This window comes from Dendropsophus ebraccatus, chromosome 2 (genome assembly GCF_027789765.1).
Source record: "Dendropsophus ebraccatus isolate aDenEbr1 chromosome 2, aDenEbr1.pat, whole genome shotgun sequence".
Lineage (NCBI taxonomy): Eukaryota > Metazoa > Chordata > Amphibia > Anura > Hylidae > Dendropsophus > Dendropsophus ebraccatus.
Genome location: NC_091455.1, coordinates 118,424,642 through 118,445,317, shown reverse-complemented (window position 1 = coordinate 118,445,317; position 20,676 = coordinate 118,424,642). Strand labels below are relative to the sequence as shown.

Here is a 20,676-nt window from a genome sequence, read left to right as displayed (position 1 = left end):
GGGAAAAGGCTTTTTAAATGCAGATAATGGCATATTTGGCTAATAAACCCAACTACAAAGTTTCTTAAAATCGCCTGTATTATTAATTTCTGCAAAAAAAACAAAAACAAACGACAGTGACTCTTTAAGAGTGCTCCTGCATGCTTCTCCTTGCTATAACTAGAAATTGTGGGGGTCTCAGCACTGAGGCTCAGACTGCACATGCTTTTTTTTTTGAACAATAGTAACACTTTAAGTGTTTGGACAGACCAACTGTAGAGGAAACATCAACACACACAGATTTTTCTTTATTCCTTTTTGCCATGCAACAACATAATTACACCAAAATTATTAAAGTGATGTCTATGTAAAGAGAATCCTTTAATAATTGTTATACAAATTGTAAAAAAAAATACCCTAGGTCCCACCATCTCACATTACATGCTTCGGTGCATAGGGTATAAAAATTCATTGACCCCACATCCCCCCTCAAAGTGCAAACTGCCTATGGGAAATTTTGGCACAAGATCTATTTTACTAGATTCATGTTTTGATTTTCCATAGCTGTGTGCAGGCCTTAAAGTGGTTATCCGAGTAACAAAAACAATATTCTAAACAATACCCCTTACCAATACCACACTATGTTTAATATACATGTATAACCTATCTTGCACCCTTTCCTTGTTTTTTTTCTCATTGTTATCCACTCTGGATGTCTAAAATCCATCTACTCTGGGTCCACTCTGACTATGCTCATCTTTCTCTTCCCCCCTCCCTTTATAGTCACAGGACATATGATCTCCTCTCTGGGGGCTGGGTTAGCTGTCTATTGACTTGGTAACCCAACCCCCAGGAGACATTATCTGTTTCATCTCCATGCACCTGTGCTGCTTCCATAGACTTACATGTGTCCCTGAGCCTAGATTTCTGTAATATGAAAACTTATAGTTTGCTGTCATTGAGTGCAGGCATATGTACCTGATTTTGTGTCACAGCTCTGTATATTGTAAGTGTTATAGATGTTCTTGGAGTCTGGATGGAACTAGAATGTTTTCATTCACAGTCAGCAAGAAGAAACCTAAAACTACACTACACCCCTCACCCCCGGTAAACAGATGCCCGTTATGCAGCACATAGCTACATCATGCTCTGCTACATCATCAGCTAGTATGGAATACATATTTGGGTGATATGATGCAAAATCAGTGAAAAAAACAGTCCTGTGTTTACTGTTCAATAATAATGACAGCAGTGGGCAGGAAAGAAAGCTAAGGGGCGAGTATGCAAATGGACCAATCAGGGAAATGCATGATGGGAAATGTAGTTTCCTATCTTAGATATAGATCTGATTTTATTAAAACGTTTAGGTTCACATACACAAACATCAATGTGGATGTAGTTTTCTTCATAGGACAATTCTTTTTAAGTGGCCTTGATTGGTTGGGACTCTTGAGTTTCTTTGATGAGACCTCATCCAGAAATCTAGTGTGAGTAAAATCTTAGTGCTGCAGCCAATATGCTGTAAGGGATATCTCTTGCATAAAAAAAAACGTTAAATATCCTTTACTTCTATCCTTGGGATAACTGTATACTAAGTAACATCCATAACATAGTATTACTTGATTTAGCGTCTGATCTTTTGCTTAAAATCAGCGCCCAGCTCTTTTCCAGTATCTAAAGGAAAGTCTTCCCAAAGTAGATGCTTTAATAGCAGCAAAGTAACTCAGAAGCATATATGAATGCATACATTTGACCACTTGCTGGACACACAAAGGTTTTAAACATGTCAATTCACTTTTGTATTCATGTAATAAATAGGATCTTTGAATTGTCTCGTCCTTTGTGCACTTGGTGCCATTTAAGCGTTATTTTAAAAAAATGGTTTATCAGACATATGAACCCCCAGATATGTGATATCTATGGAAACCCTGACAAAAAATAAAGTCTGAGCAGTCTTTCCTGTGGATGTACTGTATCAGAGATCACCGTAATTGAAGATCTGAGAAAATCAGTTTCTCAGATACTTAATAACATTTTACATTTTAGCAAAGCTTTACACAATTTCTTTGAGTATTTATTCCCATCACTCATTCCATGATGCCTCAGCAGTGCAATAAAGATCTTTCTCTGTAACGGAACAATTGGAAAGGATCAAAGTGTACCGTGGTGCTCCATCTGGCCACTTATTTCTTTATTGTAACGTTCAATGCTTCTGGCAATACAATCCATATTCTCTTTGCCTTAACAATAAGTCTTGTGAATGCGGCTGCTTTGGGCTTTTTTTTAATAAATGTACTGCATTTATACAAGTTTAGCTGCTATTCTTTATCAGGGTGAACTAAAAACATTAATATCATTTAATACCTGAAGCACTGTTTAGCCTTGTTCACCAGTGTTTCTTTATGGAGACATTAGCCTGTAAAATCATCTTTAGCTTTGTGTGGCTGCACATGGAACATTAATAGTATGCACTGTTTGCTTGGCAGAACAGTTTTGATGTGACATGTCAAAAGTTTGGGCTCAGAGTCTGAGCGTTCACACCCACACATTAACTGTGGGAGAAGAGTTTGGTTATGTACAGTGAGCTGGGGAGTGAAATTAGTAGCTGAGCCTTTCCTTTGGCCCTACCTAATGATTCAGGACACCCACATCCAAAACTTTTGACATGTCTCTATGATGTAAATGACAAGTCTTAGCACTTGCTGTTGCACTTTTCTGTTTTTGAATGTCTCTAGGACATTTTTTTTTTAATGACAGGGCCCATTTAAAATCAGCCAAGATCTGATAGGCCTGATCCAGTGCAGTATTTCATAGTGCACAGAGAAGAATGGCGTTGTGAGGTCTTGTAGTCTAAGTAGCACTGCATATGTCTGTACTAACAACCCCAATCTTCATCTACAGCTCAGTTTTTTGACTGATGGTATTTTATATCATTAGAGAGAATATTTAAAATTCTGTATTGATTTTTTCCCCCTCTGTTTTTGAAAAGAAAATATGACGTCTGTCATTTTGAGTTTAAAAAGATGTCTGTTATTTTGCGGTTTGGCCGCCAGTCAGTGCACAGACGGCTGTTGGTACATTATTCTAGTTTTAGTGGACTGGTTGGCCTTTGGGTGTGTCTTAAATTGAAAAGTCCATTGAGTTTAATAGTAAAAACAGTGCAAGGATGGTGGGAAAAAAAACAGTGTGTAAACAACTAAAAAATAACATCCGCTGTTTGCAAAAGACGGGCAAATATAAGGGCCCATGCAGATAACGTCCGTCATTTTATACACTGTGTGCATTGGACGTCTGTCATCCCATTGAGATAAATGCATTGCATTAAAGTCAATTACATTGTGTCAATAACGGATGTCTTTTTTTTAATAGAAAAAGTGTAAGTTTTTTCAATTTTTTTACATTGTGTGAACATAGCCAGTGTCAATTATTAGGTTGTTATCTTATAATTCAATTCTTTTTTTATCTTATGGGCCATGAACATGAGCAAGAACTGCAAGATGTACAACCACTGATAATGTAACTTCTCATTGAAAGGTTGCAGATTTCTTATACTGTCATGAAGGGATCACATTATACAGATTTTTGCATAGTATACTCAGCCTCTCTAAATACAATTACTGCTATAGTACATGCTAAGATTATCATGTACCTAATATGATCCTAGAGCCTGTTCAGTGTTTGTCCCATGTTAAATTCTTTGAACACATTTTATAGGGGAAGGCAATCATGTTTATGTAGCTATTTGCTCTGATCTACACAGGAGAGATTCAAACCAAGAAGTTACTCTCATATTTAACCCTTGAGTATAAAAAGTGGACAGAGGTCTGGTGTGCAGCAGACAGATCCTGCAGAAACCCCAAGGGGACCAACGGTGCCCACGACAAGTCAGTGTGAGAGTAAAGGAGCTGTAGCGCACTATAAAGGCTCAGTCGTCCTTTAGGTTTGGATGTCACTCTCAACCCTCTGCAGCTCATTAGGTATTCCCTCATTTCCCCTCATTAGGAATCCCCCTAAACTGAACACTGTACACCAGGAGAGAGACCCTAGCCATCTACTGCCATCTAACAGTGTTAGCAGTTTAAAACTTGAATTGAGCATGATATTCACTTTAAATATATGGGATATAATTGTACCAAACAACTGATAATGTTCTTTCCAAAATATGCTAACTATACCAAGGACTGTATTACTAAATGTTTGCATACAGGGATAGGAAAATGTGAAAATTATACATAAAAATGAACTGCTCAGCATGAAATTGCCTTATTCTGCATTCTGATGATAAGCCTACATATCCTTACCCTTGTGTCTTTAGGAGCTGGAGGCTGAGAGGGTCAAACTAATGGAAGAAGTGACTTCAAACAAGAGGAAAATGCAGGAGCTTGAGGACAATCTCTTATTCCGTCTTACCAGCACGCAAGGATCTCTTGTAGAAGATGAGTCTCTAATTGAGGTTCTCAGGATTACAAAAAATACAGCAGAGGAGGTATGGCATATAAATGATATATTACCAAAGTTATGTGTTTGGCATCATGTGCTGAAATTAACCGAATAAGAACCTCATGTAAGTTATGAGGTTTCCATCATACATTGTAAGTTTAAAATGAAAGAGTTTGGCCAAATTATATTGTTGTAGACTCAGGTGTCATTGTGTGGATATGGGAATCTATAAACCGAAGCCTATGGCTTTGTCTTTTGGCAACACATTTTACTGGCATGATCTGTTTGGCTCAGTTTGCTGCCCATTTGCGCATCCTATTAGGAAATACAGGCTTATTACTTTTAAAGTATCTATACCTGTCTAATTGGTTAGATAATGATGCCACAATAAATCAGAAAGAATCATTCATGTTTTATATTTATTATCATGTGCAGCTCTGTATGGAACATGTGTTTTCATGCTGCCAGGGCTTGTTGTGTGATTGGGATTACCAAAGTGAAAAACTCTCTGATTCCATCTTCATTTTACAGCTATTACCTCTCTATTACAAGGTGTACTGTAAGGCTATGTTCACACTACGTATAAGTATGGACGTTGTTGCCATCGGCTGTGAACACTGCCTATTGATCTATAGGACATGTCAGTTTTCTGCGGCCGCAATTCAATGAATTGTGGCCGTAGGAAACCCTGTCAGTTCACACAATGAAGCGAGCGGCTTCGGACGTTTGCTTCATTGTGTGCTGTGGGAGGTTCTGATGCGGGCGCGCGATGATGCGCCCGCATCAGAACCCTGCAGCCGGAAAGATCATCCAGCCGGTGCTTAAGTACCGACCGGGATGATCCGGCCGGGGTCACGGAACGTCTGGTCGTTCACAGCGTGTGAACATAGCCTGATGTTGTAATCTTTCACTGCCTACTAGACACAGCAAAAATCTGTTAATAACACATTGCTCTGTTGTTTTCCTTACACATTTGGATAGCATGTGAAACAAAATCCCCACTGAAACAAGACGGGGGAGTGACAGGAAGTAGTGGCACTAGTAGCCATATGATGTGTAAGTTAAGTATATCAGGGAAGGGGAAAGATTTCCACAGGTTCAGAGTAAAGGCCCTATTGCACTAAACAATTATCAGCCTTACTTGGCTGACTACCGCCCCCTCAGGCTGATAATTGTTTAGTGTAATAGCATGTGTTGAAAAGCAACAATCATCCGACATACACGATGATGGTCTTTCAATATGCTGAACGAGCATGATTCGTGCACGATGGTCTGCAGCACATCTCTCCCTGTAATAGGAACAGCGTCAGCAGTGTGCCGCTGACTTTACTGGGCTGCCTGAACAATCTAAGCATTGTTTGGGTGGCTCTCAGGGAACGAGGGGGGAGCGAGCACTGAACTGACAGATCAGCGCTCCCCTGGATTATTGGGCCGTTTAATATGGCCTTAAGTGACTACACACAAGCAGGAGATAAACACAAGGAACATGCAGTTAAATTATTTGCACATGATTTTTAAAGATTAGAAAATCCTTATAAATGTGAGTCTGTAAGGTTCTATTGTACTTGCATCATACAATGGCATCATTTTTTTTATATTTTTCTAATATGAGCCCATTAATGTTTAGATGGAATTAGAGATTTTAGTATTGTTTTCATTAAAAATCATATTATGCAAAGAGCATATGCAGCTTATTTTTACTGATATATGATGCCAAATACCAAAGATTTGTAAATGTCTGAGAACAAAACTGTGCCTTTTTGTGATTCATGTATATGAATTATAAATGTGCTGTGGGTCTTGGTTTTTCAAGGTCAGTGAGAAGCTGACGATTGCAGCAGAAACAGAGTTGAAGATTAATACAGCTCGTGAGGAGTATCGCCCTGTAGCAACGCGTGGCAGCATCCTCTACTTTCTCATTGTGGAAATGAGTCTGGTAAATGTAATGTATCAGACATCACTCCGCCAGTTTCTGGGCATCTTTGACTTATCAATGGAGAGATCTGTAAAATCCCAGCTGACCGCCAAGAGAATCGCAAACATCATTGAGTACCTTACTTTCGAAGTGTTTAAGTACACTGCTCGAGGCCTGTACGAAGACCACAAGTTTCTGTTCACTTTGCTCATGGCATTAAAGATAGACCTGCAAGCTAAGAAAATATCTCATAATGAATTCCAGACTTTCATTAAAGGTACACTATGAATATATTCTCTGTCAGTGCTTGCTTAGGGGTTTTATATTCTTTATTTTATTATTTTATTGGGCAACAGTTAATCCCAAAGCAGTTAACTAAAAGCTTAAAATTGTTACTAAAGAACATTTTATTATAATATTTAGCTTCTAACTGCTCACACAGATTTAACACTTTGCTTTCTAGTTTTAACCTACAACTACATATACAATATTCCTATCTCATCTAGTACGCAACAATATCACCTATTTATTATTCAAATGTACCTGTCATACCAGCCCATGCTGGATCAGCAGCAAGTTCCTCTGTTAAACTGGAAATTCTCTGGATACCAACATATAATGAGACTTTAATGGGCGTGACCCCAATTGAATCCAATGGGGGTCACGTGCATTACGGTCTCATTGCATGTTGGTATCCATGGAGACCTGAACTTTTGAATAAAGAGAGGTACTCGCCAATAATCCAGCAGTATGGTTTCATGACAAGTACACTTATAGCCCCGTTCCCACTGAGCAAAACTAGCGGAATTCCGCGGCGGAATGCCTTTAGCCTCCCTCTCATAATGGGAGACGCGTTGTCCTGCTCTGTCCGCGTTGAAGTTATGAGAGGGAGGCTAACGGCATTCCGCTAGTTTCGCTCAGTCGGAACGGGGCCATAGGGAGCATTAGCACATACAGGATCCGCAGCAGATCTGCAGCAGATTATATGGTGAAGATTTGATGCTGTGTTCAGTTATCTAGATCAAATCTGCTGCGGATCAGCAGCATAAAATCCGCTGCAATACGGTGTGTGTTAGGGTACCCTAAGGGTGCCTTTACACCTACCGTATCGCAGCAAAAAATCCGCTGCGGATCCGCAGCGGATTTTCTGCTGCGATACGGTAGGTGTGAAGGCACCCTAAGGGTGTATTCTGGGCAGGGAGGGTTTTTTGAAATGTTGGTAGGGCTGCATCGAAAATAACAAAGAAGCATACCTGCCTGATCGGCTCCCTTGCTGCTGCTGTTTTCCCCTGCTGTGGTCTTCTTTTTCCTGTTTTTTCCTGCGGTGATTCATGTGGACAGAAAAGACCTGCCTAGCACAGTAATTGGCTAAGCAGGCATTTTCACTGCATTTAATGGAAACCAAAAAAGAAGAAGAGGACTGCAGCGGAATTCAGGCACTTAGAAAAAAAAAGCCGGCAGCAGTAGAGCTGGCTGGGTAAGTATGCCTTCTTGTTGTTTTCCCTGTAGCCCAAGAAAAAAAAAAACTGTTACAATCGATAAAAAATGGTCTGTAGCTTAAATTGCCAGCAGATCCCCAGACATCTAATGGAGCGTTTACACAGACAGATTATCTGACAAATTTTTGAAGCCAGAGCCAGGAACAGGCTGTAAATCGAGAACAGGTCATTAAGGGAAGACAGATTTCTTCTCTTTTCAAATCCATTCCTGGCTTTGGCTTTAAAAATCTGTCAGAGAATCTTTAAGATAACTTGTGTAAACTAACCATTAGAAAGTGGGGTTGACTGTAATTTGTCAGTCCAGAGTCTAGAGGATACTTTCTCTTGCTCCTCCATAGTACTTAACATGCATATTAAGGGTCCATTCACACATGCAGGATCTGCAGCAGATTTTATACTGTCTTCCATTCTTCAGTTATATTGATATCTGCAGCAAATCTGCTGTATGGGGGGAGGGGGAATACAGTATAGCTTTAAACTATGTTGTAACCAAACAGATTCAACATTTTGACTTCAAATAAGTCAAGTATGATATGAGTGTCATGATAAAATAATGTTTTCCAGATGGTGATTTGCAAATATAACTTTAAAATTAGAGACCATTCTCTCTCCTTACAGGCGGAGCCACATTAGATCTGAATTCTGTTGAACCAAAACCAAAAAAGTGGATACTTGATATGACCTGGCTGAATCTAGTACAGTTATCCAATCTACCACCTTTCAATAACCTACTTGGCCAGGTGGCAAGGAACGAGAAAGCGTGGAAGATTTGGTTTGATGAGGAAGCCCCAGAGGAGGCAACATTACCTGATGGATATGACAGTCTACTGGATACTTTTAGAAAACTGCTTCTTATTCGAAGCTGGTGTCCTGATCGCACTATTGCACAGGTACAATGTATATGTTTTTTAAAATATTTTTTATTCAGCATTGAGCATGTTTAACTAGTCATATTGAGCAAAACAGGATGTAAAATGCATATGAAATAATGTGATGCTACCTATACCATTGCTGTATTTTCAAATGTTGATTTTCCTATCTTAAAGTGATATTCTGCAGGCAAAATGGAGATTACCTACAGCCATTGGGCCAGATTTATAAATCACATTATTGTCTCAGACAAATAATAACCAATGACAGCTCAGCTTCATTTCCCAGACTGGGCTGTGATTGGTTGGGCCGTTGTGTTTGCTATCATTCTTGTTTCAATATTGGTATTAGTTGTCATCTTTAGCTACCATGTCTAGCATGCCTGTCCGGAAGCTGGATTGTCAAACCGCAGCCTTGTATCTTTTTGCTGTTTCAATAACATACACTTTTTAAGTTACAAATACCTTTACAATATTGTCTTCTCATTTTGTAAGTATGTGTATGCTTTTTTGTAGGCTAGACATTACATAGCGGAATCTTTAGGTGTAAAATATGCTGAAGGTTTTATTCTTGATATGGAGGCCATGTGGGCTGAAAGTGATTGCAGAACGCCTCTGATTTGCTTCTTGTCCATGGGCTCAGATCCTACAGAAAATATTGAACGCCTGGCCAAATCCAAGGTACTGTGAGAACACAAAATCTGTATGTGTATGTGTATTTGTATGTGTTACTAACAATAAACAAATATGAATCCCAGTGGGAAACTGATCCTCTCCAAATGTGCCAAGCGCAGGTGTGAGCTGTGGTATATAAGTTCACAGCGTGATCAACCTCTCAATGTGCACAGTGGTATATAAAACATATTCTATAAACTGTTTATTGAATGCGGCAACACGTTACAACTCCCTAATACGTGGGAGTCTTTCTCAAGCACCTGACAAACCACTCTGTCGATTTGTTGGTGGTTTGTCAGTTGTTTGAGAAAGACCCCCATGTATTGGGGAGTTGAAACGTGTTGCCGCATTCAATAGAAAGTTTTTAGAATATTCTGCCCTGGAGCATGTTATATATACTGCTGTGCACATTGAGTGGTTGATCACACTGTGAACTTATACACCACCGTCCACTCCTGTGCTTGCCACATTCTGAGAGGATCCGTTTCCCACTGGGTCCAAGTGGGATTCATATTTGCTTACTGTCATCTACACTTGGTGTTGATGTCCCCCGCTGAGCTGCGGTGTCATATTGGAGGCTTTGTTATAGAGTTGTGCCCGGTATCTGCACAACCCAAAAAGGTGAGTGTGTCTGAATCTCTAACACCTTACACCCTCCTTTCTGTGTGTTTTTGCTGGCTACACCCAGAAGCGCCCAGGAATAAAGAGAGAGTTCTGATAACTTATTTGGTAGTACTGTACCTACAAAACTTTACTACAGTTATGTATCTACATATACATTATAATCTTAAACATGCAGTTTTATTTCACTGAACCTGCTGGTTAAATGCAGTAGAAGAGTGATGCAGCTTTGTTTCGCTTCATACGAACCAAAACTGGAAAAAGCCATTGGTGTATCCATGTTTTCCAGGGATTTTCCAGAGGGTCCTTGGGCTGTATCCACCCTCTTCACAGAGCCGCCAGCCTGCTGGATTCAAACGCTGATCAATTTTGCTCATCTCTAAAATGCAGTGAATCTGTTGTATCCATAGAACGTCTCATTTCTTCGTGGTATAATCTAGATCAAGTGAAATAAATTTGTTTGATATTGATATTCTTTTCTCGCTTCACAGAATGCTCCTTGTCGTGCCATTTCTATGGGCCAGGGGCAAGAGGTTCACGCTAGACGTCTTTTAAGTCAATCTATGCAAGATGGTGGCTGGTTACTCCTTCAGAACTGTCATTTAGGACTGGACTTCCTGGATGAGTTACTAGATACAGTTACTGTCACAGAAACAGTGCATGAAGGTTTCAGAACCTGGATCACTACAGAAGTCCACCCCAAATTCCCTATAAATTTGCTGCAATCATCGATAAAATTTACTAATGAACCACCTCAAGGTAAATCTTTATCCAAAACTTTACTAGACAATGGAATTCTTGCATTTAGATCTCCTGTGAATTTATATAGGGTTTTAGAAAGGTTTTTCTGTTTACACAGGATGGGATCTGATCCTATTACTGCCCTGACATATGCCATATAGCTGTATCACAGAGCTGTATTATGGGCAGGTGTAATTGCAGTATTTTATACATCATGGGCTGTAATTCTTAATATTGTTCCTTACCCTTTGTGGTTTGTCTAGACTGCACTTTTTCATCTTTTCTGCTTTTCATTGATCTCACTAGGAATCTCATCTATTAAAGAATTGTTATTATTTACTCATAAGCTATACATATGATTAGGTTATATAATATTTACCATATGTGTTCCTATTAATTTTTACTTGAGATTGACGTTAGGTGTGAAAATTAACATTGTATAAAAATAGCTGAAAAGAAAGTATTTCACTTTTTACGCGGCTTACCAATCTCGGTTATTAAAACGACCTTTCAGTTCAGTTAGCATGACTGTTGTAACATATTCCTGAATATCATAAATTCTTGTGGCAATCTGTTCTTTTTGACACTTTGAGCCCTGTCTATGAATCGAGCGGTAGGGAGGAATGGGGGATCTACATGTTAGAATTTATTATTACTATATGTATATGTTTTTTTGTCAGAACTGGCTGACAGCAGCTCATTCATTTTTTGCAGCAATTTGTTGTGGACAAATATACTGGTGAGAAAAAGAATGACAGTCAGCACTAGAGGGCTATATGTTCCCACAATGTCTCTTTTTGGGTGCTTTGTGGATGTTTTTGTGGACAGATGTATGTTGGTCCAAAAATAACAGGTGTTTAAAAAATGACTGCAAAACAGCCAAAAAAGAGACATTGTGTGAACATAGCGGAGGAGTGTAATAAGGTTGAAAAATGTGTGTGTGTAGGGGGGGGGGGGAAGGACCTTCTGCTTTATATGAGGAGACCAGTGTTATAACTAATGTCTGATAGTGAGGGACCATAACAGCTTTTGGATTGTGGACCAGGGGCTGCAAGTTATACATTTAAATGTAACATATGCTAGTTGACTATATATTTATTGTACAATGAATGCCTTTTAAATAGATAAAATTAGACCATTGTATGATTACTTAACACTGAAATAACTGCATATGTGTCTTTTTTTTGCAAATATATAAAGTGGTATTTCTTGTGCAAACACTTACTACTAGAAAGAGTTTAAATAAGAGACGAAAAAGAACCGGGTTCCATGCTGCCCTCCTCGCTGCTGCCCTCTGTGTCAAATTCTATAGGCCACATGATGGGTTTTGAATTCTCAAATGCCTTTAGAAAATGTTGCAGCAGGAATTATGAGACTAGACCATGGGAGGTTCCTCCAACATTAGCAGACCAGCAGAAACCAGCTGTTACAATAGTTCTTGTGGAGCAATTATTATTGAATAAAGAATGGGTGATTTTAGATGAATAATTGAATGTGCTATAGTATGGCCAGTTTATTGTGGTGTGCCCATTCAGCATCATTACTTATCACTAGGGCTGCTAGACAAGATTTTCTTGTCTGAAAACTAGTCTGCAGTGGGACTAGGCAAATGGAAGTAAATTGCTTTGACATGTACAGTATTTTGTTGTATTCTGAATCAAAGGCTACAAAATTAAGTCTTTAGTATACAAATCTGCCTGCATGTGGGTCCTTCATCTTAATTCGGATTTGTGCTTTGTTTTATGATATGTAACAGGGAAACAAATCTATTTTTACTTTAAAGGGAATATGTCAGCTTCCGGGCCCTACCCGAATGCGCTGTAGCTAGCAGTCCACTAATGAGCATGATACCTTTTGGTAATTTGTCCGTGCAGTGGATTATGCACAACCTCAGGTCTCCTACTGTAATGAAGAGTCAAAGAGGAGATGTTTGTGGGCTGGAAATTGTGCCGCATAATGCAATTGTGTGGAAAAATGCAATTCATCCTGCCAAAAAAAAAAAAGGTTTCACATAGGTACATCACCAGTTATTGCCCTTGTAAGGTTGGGAAAAATGCCCTAGCACCAAGGGTTTAAAACGTAGATGTAATAAGACCGTAAGTCTTCACACTTATTACACTTATCTTCATTCAAAACATTTATACTAATACAAAGCATGCTAATGAGTCTTTAGCTGCAATCTATTCAATAAAGAAACCGCTCAAAAAAACAAAAACTGTTTAGAGCCATTCTTATGTTCAGACACGGTTGACACAACAGCCGTTTTTATTGGATGGCCACTATTTATCAACAAATAGAGACTATTATTATATGAATACCCGCCTTTGTTATAAAATAACGTCCATTATTTGTCAATTAATGAGGGCAGTCCAATGAAAATGGTCGTCGTTTCAACTGTACTTGATAGCATTATGGCCATAATTCATATCTATCACCTCAGGCCACCTCCTTCTTTTGTCCTTTATAATAGTTTCCCTTTTGATACACTAATGACACATGATTCACACCAATGTTGGTAAAGGAGGAAATACCCTTCATAAAAATGGTTTTCTTTATGTCAACAGGTGTAAAGGCCGGATTAAAGAGGACATATTCTGGGGTTTCTCAGGAACTATTAGATGTAACCAATGTGCCACAGTGGAAACCACTGCTCTATGCAGTAGCTTTTCTCCATACAACAGTGCAGGTAACAATGGTGTTCTTGACAATATTAAAGTGTCACTGTTCTTTTAGAAAAACCTTTTGACATGTCATAGTGTCAGGCTGAGTCTGAGACCCTGTTCAGACCTGTACTGAACGAGCTGGGAGAAGACTGTGCTAAGCACAATCCTTTCCCGCCTCTGTGTAACGTGATGAGCCGGGCTCCTAATGTAAGTCTATAGAACCCAACTGTTTCACTGACACAGAGCTGCAGTGCAGTCCTCTCTCAGCTCATTCCCACAATGGTTATTGGTATGAACACTCAGACTTGGTCAGATCAATACGTTCTCCATGTCTTTATGACATGTTGAAAGTTTTTCTTAATGACAGTGACACCTTATGGCATTTTTCACGTTTCACTCTTGCACTTTTCAAATGTTACTTTTCTGCTGTTGCTTATTAGTAGTCAGACTGAAGAAACACACACACTGTGCAATGTTAGTGAAAGTCTTGACAACATCTCATGGCATTGGAGAATGCAAGGGCTGTGGTTTCATACCCATATGTCTTCATGCATATGGAAACATAGCCTACGGGATAGTCCAGGTCTAGCAAATATATTCTCATCTATAATGAAAAGTTATTCCATGTTCTATATTAATTTTTGTATCCATTTCCCATTGTTTTTAAGGTCTCTGCTTTTTGACATTTGGTGGGAGTCATTATTGCCTATTATCAGTGGACTGAAGTGTATCCTGTTCATGTGATGGATACATTGATGTTCTGTGTATCAGGGCTTTCCCTTGTAATGGTCAGAGTATATATAGTGGCCTACTTTGTATAGACAAGTGTATTGGGACACCCACACTTTGCACCTACAGGAATATTTAGGGCGTCCCATTCTAAATCTATAGGCATTAATATTGAGTTGGTTTCTCTATTACAGTTATAACAGCTTTATGCAGTTAAACATGCCTTTATGGACCAAATTATATGGACCAAATTAAAGCTGGAAGTATAAAATTGTCCAAAATGTCTAGTATGCTGAAGTATTAAGATTTCCCTTCACTAAATCTAAGGGGTATAGGCAGCCACTGAAAAACAGCCCATTGCATTATCCCTCCTACACTTAACTTTAAAGTTGCCACAATGCAGTCAGGCAGGTAATATTCTCCTGGCATTTACCAATCCCAGACTTACACCATCCCTGTCACTTGGCATTGCGTGTAGTCATGTCAGGCTTGCATGCATCTTAATAACTGTAAGAAATAAGTGCAAAAAATATAGTAAAAAATAATATACCAGTTGTAATGCAGTAGGTGCAGCTTTCCCAGTCAATCCTGAATGTCCCAATCTAGTTTAGGTAAATTAGTAGAAGAAAAACGTGTGTAAAGAAGTTCTGCAGCAGATTGTACCAGGACATCTTTGAAAACAGTAGGGAGTAAATCTGAACTGAGTGTATGAGATTTGCATTATTTATAATACAGAATGCATCATTGCATAGTTCTTTATAGTGAGTTGCGCTGCACAGACTAGGGGGGGAGGGGCAATATACAGTAAATCTCTCTTCCTATGCTGACATTGTCAGGCTGTTACAACATAGTTTGTATCTGGCTGGTTATGGGAAAAAAGCCATAGTGACATTTTATATTTATTTTATTTCCTTGTAGGAGAGAAGAAAGTTTGGACCTTTAGGATGGAATATTCCCTATGAATTCAACCAAGCAGACTTTGCTGCCAGTGTGCAGTTTGTGCAGAATCATTTAGATGACATTGGCACCAAACGTCCAGTGAACTGGAGCTGTCTGCGCTACATGCTGGGAGAAGTGCAGTACGGTGGTCGTGTCACTGATGATCTCGATAAAACCTTGCTGAACACATTTGCTAGAGTCTGGTTTGGAGAGCACATGTTTACTGACAAATTCTGTTTCTATAAAGGCTATGGAATCCCTAAGGGTAAAACAGTTGATGAGTATCTCCAGCACATAGAGCAGCTGCCAATGGTGGACACACCGCAGGTAATAAAACCTTTCTGTTTTTTTTCCCTGTTGTTCTAACTTGGCAATACATCAGAAATTACATGATTATAACATTAACTAAATCTGGTAACTTCTGTTCAGGAACGCATACTTTGGTGCAGAATTATTAATCTGCCAGAGACAAAAAAAATGTGTCTGGTTTTTGTTTTGGGCAGATAGCAACCCATCACAGTTGATCTCTGTTTTCAAAATGAGCTGTGATTGGTTGCTATTTGTCTGACACAAAAATCAGACACGTCGGCCCAGATTGATAAATCTGGGCCATTGTCTGTCAAAAAGGGGCATATACTGTATCAGTGCTGGGGAGAGGACTGTGCAGCTATCGGTAGCTGCACAGTTCACTCTGCAGTTGGACACATTGCTGAATTAGCACTTTGCCCGACTATTAGGGAAGCAGTGAGGGCGATCTGACAGTTTTGGCCTGCCCTTTTGTTAAAAAGTGTGTCTTATAAAATGAGAAATACAGTACTTAATTTTGTAAAATAAAAACTCATGCTTTTATTACTTTAGGTATTTGCTTTTTACTGTACACGTTTTATTTTCATTTTTTGTTATGTTTGTTTTAAAACTAGGTCAATAATAAATAATTCTGTGTTTTTTGTTAAAGGTGTTTGGATTGCATCCCAATGCAGACATAACCTACCAGACAAACATGGCAAATGAAACTTTAAGCACAATAGTCAATATTCAGCCAAAGGACAGTGGGGGAGGTGGAGGAGAGACGAGAGAGACTATAGTCCAACGCCTTGCAGATGAGATGTTGGAAAAATTACCAGAGGACTACATTCCACATGAGGTACCAGCTTATTTTTCACATTGGGCTTCCGTATGTGAGAATGCATGGATGCATAAATATCATTCAGTACACCTAAGTAAATGTCATCCAGCTATGTTTAGCATTGGGTTTGACAATTCACACTAAATACGGTGTAGCACTGTAAAATACTAACTAAGCATGCTTCTCCACGTGTCCGAGATGATTTCCTTACCACCAGTAATGTCATGCATCGGCTGCGGACATCAATCTACTTATTGATCTTTTATTTTAGCAACATGACAACGTATTGCTTAGGTACTCTAAGCTTAGAAGACTTGACTTTGCCACATCTGATATCCAAGACTGGAATTAAAGGCACAGCCTTGAGATAGCCAATCCTATGGAGCTATTGATTCAGGCTACTCAAAGGAATTTTAGAAATAATTGCTTGTACATGTTTTCCATATTGATCACCGTACAAGTATCACATGTGATACATGAAAAAAAAAAATACTACCCAACATTAACATGCAGGTGTATTTTCAAAATCTTACTACTGTTGCATTAAGCATCATAAAATCTGACAAAAAATGACTGAAGATTGGTTGAGATGCAGTATTAATATAGGATTAGGGGGCTAAAAGAGAAGATTATTCAGGCCCTTACTTTTTTTTATATTTTGCTGGGGGTGCTATAAGAATGAAAAAAGTCATATTCGCCTAATTCTTAAATTAGTATGTTAATTAGGTACTTTGGTGCACTGGGGATGGGACTACTGCCGATCCACCCTGGCCAGCCCACCTCTCTTTATAAAGATTGCTCTGTAAAGGTATGACTAGGATGTTCATCACTATGCAGTGCCAGCTCAATATTTAATTTTTTGCATTATGACATCCCTACACAGGTATAAAGGGTAAATATAGCAGTTTTCATACCTTATTTTATATTAAACGTCATGGTGCTTGGTCCAGTAAAAAGTGATCTTTTATCATCTGTGGATTGTGCTATCTGGGTGGGGCTTCAGGGAATTAGCTCCGCCCACATCACCACCATTGGTCAAACCCCCAGTGACGTCATCTATGCATAGGCCCTGCCCACTGAGATGCCATTGGTATGGGCCAACTTAGAGGGGGTGGGGCCTAGACTTTAAGGCTGGCCTGTTCCAATGGCCGTCGAGGGGCGGGGCCTATGCGCCAATGCCATCATGGAAAGGGGCCAACGGTTACATTGTGGGCGGGGATAAGTGGTGCTTCAGTCGTGAAGCCCCGCCCAGATAGCACAATCTGCAGATGATAAAAGATCACTTTTTACTGGAACATGCTCCATGATGTGTGATATAAAATAAGGTATGAAAACTGCTAAATTTACCCTTCACACCTGTGTAGAGAAGTCATAATGCAAAAAGTGGATGACAGTGTCACTTTAAGAGTAGGGGTGGGCTGGTGAAGCAGATGGCAGTAGTTCCGTTCCCAATGCACCAACCCGCATAAATTATATATTAATTTTTCTTGAAGAATTAATGACAGCGGTGCATAGAATAAAGGTAAGAAGACTACCTACATTCCCTAGAGTCTTCTAACCTGCTGTTAGTTACCCTTTAATGAAGGCACACCTATGTTTTAAATTAAAATTCTGCAATAATTGTGAATGATTGTTGCAGGAGAAGTTGTTTGCTAATCATTGTTGGCAATTAAGAATGTTCTGTTTATTTTGCTTTAAAACATCAGGTGAAATATTTGTATTCTTCAATAGCAAGTTTGTTATTCAAGCGAGGAGAGACAAATTGTCTGTCTTTATCTCCTTTGGGCCGCATTTCAGCACATTTTAACAGTATGAATGTATTAGTGTGAGGGGAAATTCTGTTGTCTGTCATATTTAAATGCAGAGGAGAATTAGGTGCTGAAAATGTAGATGAGCAAATTGTATGAAGGTGGGTTGAAAAGAATATATTAAAATCAAGTTTCATTATGAATCCTCAAAAAAACCTGTTTATCGTTGACGGGAATAGTCAGGCTCTTATAAAGGAACACTTAGAGTGGGAATTTCATTACATATTGGCAGAGCTATAAACACGACATATTGGCCTTCACCCAGATGCACATAAACTGCTTTGAATTAACATGTAGGGAGATAAAATACAGCATTTTAAGCACACTTACCATTCAGTATTGATAGATAACTTGTAAGGACCAGAGCAGTTGTTCCCAATCATGTTATGTGACCCTTAAGACAGCTTTAGTAACATCACTCTGATGAAAGAGGCCAAAGGGATTGACTTTTAATACTGGGCATTTACTATTCATGGTTTTACAAATGTAGCAAATCTAGAAATGTATTTTAGCGTATTATTATATTGCATTGTTAGGGGTATTTCAGGGACATTTTTTTTATATGTAGATCTGCTCAGCCTGAGATAAAAAAACACATTTCCCTATCCCCAGTATAGGAGAAGTCCAGCAAGACTTAAGAGGTTGTAAGGTTATTTTTACACACAGCAGACTTGTTGCAGATATTTCTGTGACTGCAAAGCCATTCCATACATCTATAGGGTTGTTTCTTGGCCGTGTGCATGAATTTCTTCAAAATCCATTCAGATGAATGAGACTGTGAGATTCCTCCAACTATTCTGCCATGTATGAATAATATCATGTGTTGCCAAGAGTGCCAGGAGAGGGACCCTGTGACTACATTTTGGAAGGCGTTATCTTTGATGAAACAACCCCTTTAAATTGTGTCTCTTTTATATTACATATATCATAGAAGTTTTGTTTGCTCAGCCCTTTCTTCTCTACAGTATATTGCTTCATCAAAACATTTTAACTATATAGAAATACATAAATATATAGAAATATTACCTTTTTTTAACGAGAGATTCTTCTCCAATATCTTTGTGTAGGTTAAAGCTCGTCTTCAGAAGATGGGCCCTTTTCAACCAATGAATATTTTCTTACGACAAGAGATTGATCGTATGCAACGTGTGATTGCAAGAGTCAGGAGTACGCTTACAGACCTTAAACTGGCAATTGACGGTAAGATAATTTATTGTCTGATACTTGTCCATTTACACAGTTGGTCTGGTTATTATTTTAATAAGTTCACCCTCTTAGGATGTGATTAAAAGCTAGCTGTAAAGCGGAGTTCCTGCCTGTTCTTCAGAGCTTGCGTAGAGAGACGCATTTCATGCTGGATGGCACAGTTGATGAGTTAACAGTAGGATACCTAGTGAGTTCTGCATACAAACCCATTTCTACTACATAGGACTGGTGCACAGAACTTGCTGGGTGTTGAACAGTTGTCTCCTGATCAGAACAACTGGTGGGAGTAACTTCACAGGTACACTCTGAAACTTCACTGGTATTTTAATCCAGGCAGTAAATGATGGGCCATGGCATGAGTATACATGAGTATGCTTTGCTGTAACTCTAGTAAGGTTCTAGAGGATGGTTTATTAGTGGGTAGAAGAAAGATAGTTTGTATACATTCCTTCCAGTCAGCCTTAGGGTTTCATCTAACTTCTTCAGCCACCGATTGTTGTGTGAACATAGCCTAATGCTGTAAAATTGCCTTCTTTACCTATTAATGTGTATTATTGTGCTAGCCAGAGCTACTGTGTAGACCACAGTATAAACCAAAAACCAAAGGCCTCTATTTTCTAAATGAATCTGTGCAGGGAATGATATCGACATATATCTGCCTAGTAATGAAATGTAGAAATGATGCAGTGATTGATGTTCTTTACTGTAAGAAATCTAATTGTGGCAATTATAATGGAAGTAAATGATAGCAATAGCAGTTTGACAAATGTGTGTGCTTCTCTGATCGGTATATTGTGGATGAACCTGTCAGACTCAGTACCATCAATATTTCCTTTGTTCTTAGATCAGGAAACGTATTGCTATGTTGATTATGATTGTTTGCTAACTTAAATATTTATCTGGTGTCCATGTTCTGTACACACTGAGGAGGCAACATAAAGAAGTCTTTTATTTGGAGATTTATTTGGTTGTTGTAATAATTATAAATCTGATAAGTAAAAAAAAAAATGGTTTATCTAGCCCAGTTGTGGCCTTTCTACAGCATTCTGACTAGAGATGAGGTGAACCTGAAGCATGCTCGAGTCGATCCGAACCCAACCTTTCGGCATATTTGGCTTTTGGCTGCTGAACTTGGATAAAGCCCTAAGGCTATGTGGAAAACATGGAAATAGTCATTGGCTGTATCCATGTTTTCCAGACAACCTTAGAGCTTTATCCAAGTTCAGCAGCCCCAGCTAATCAAATGCCGATCGTTCGGGTTCGGATCGACTCGAACCGAACCCAGTTCGCTCATCTCTAATTCTGACCGTATGCCTTAACCTGATGACCGATTCCCTTTCAATTGCTGGTACGCATCATTCTAGTTGGATTGCCATTTACTGTACAGAAATAGTGATGGGGACAAGTGCTTCAGCACCATTGAGTAGAGTGGGAATACTGGAGATATAATATTCAACAGGAAGCCC

General features: G+C 39.0%; 1 protein-coding gene and 1 long non-coding RNA gene across 7 annotated transcripts in view; one reads left to right on the top strand and one right to left on the bottom strand.

Annotated features, from left to right (window-relative positions):
* The window catches only part of LOC138783454 (dynein axonemal heavy chain 5-like), a 245,444-nt gene that overhangs the window by 206,304 nt on the left and 18,464 nt on the right, over nt 1–20,676 (top strand). For all 6 annotated transcript variants that reach the window (XM_069958163.1, XM_069958164.1, XM_069958166.1 and 3 more), the window contains 9 exons: nt 4,295–4,465; nt 6,233–6,611; nt 8,452–8,723; nt 9,219–9,383; nt 10,490–10,757; nt 13,304–13,425; nt 15,050–15,397; nt 16,026–16,214; nt 19,072–19,204. In XM_069958163.1, the coding sequence (XP_069814264.1) occupies nt 4,295–4,465; nt 6,233–6,611; nt 8,452–8,723; nt 9,219–9,383; nt 10,490–10,757; nt 13,304–13,425; nt 15,050–15,397; nt 16,026–16,214; nt 19,072–19,204 (2,047 nt within the window). The remainder of the gene's footprint in view (nt 1–4,294; nt 4,466–6,232; nt 6,612–8,451; nt 8,724–9,218; nt 9,384–10,489; nt 10,758–13,303; nt 13,426–15,049; nt 15,398–16,025; nt 16,215–19,071; nt 19,205–20,676) is intronic.
* LOC138783456 (uncharacterized) lies at nt 7,756–12,715 on the bottom strand. Its single transcript, XR_011361692.1, has 3 exons — nt 12,591–12,715; nt 10,248–10,434; nt 7,756–7,837 (listed from the first exon to the last, which is right to left on the bottom strand). It is a non-coding gene; the product is annotated as an uncharacterized lncRNA (long non-coding RNA).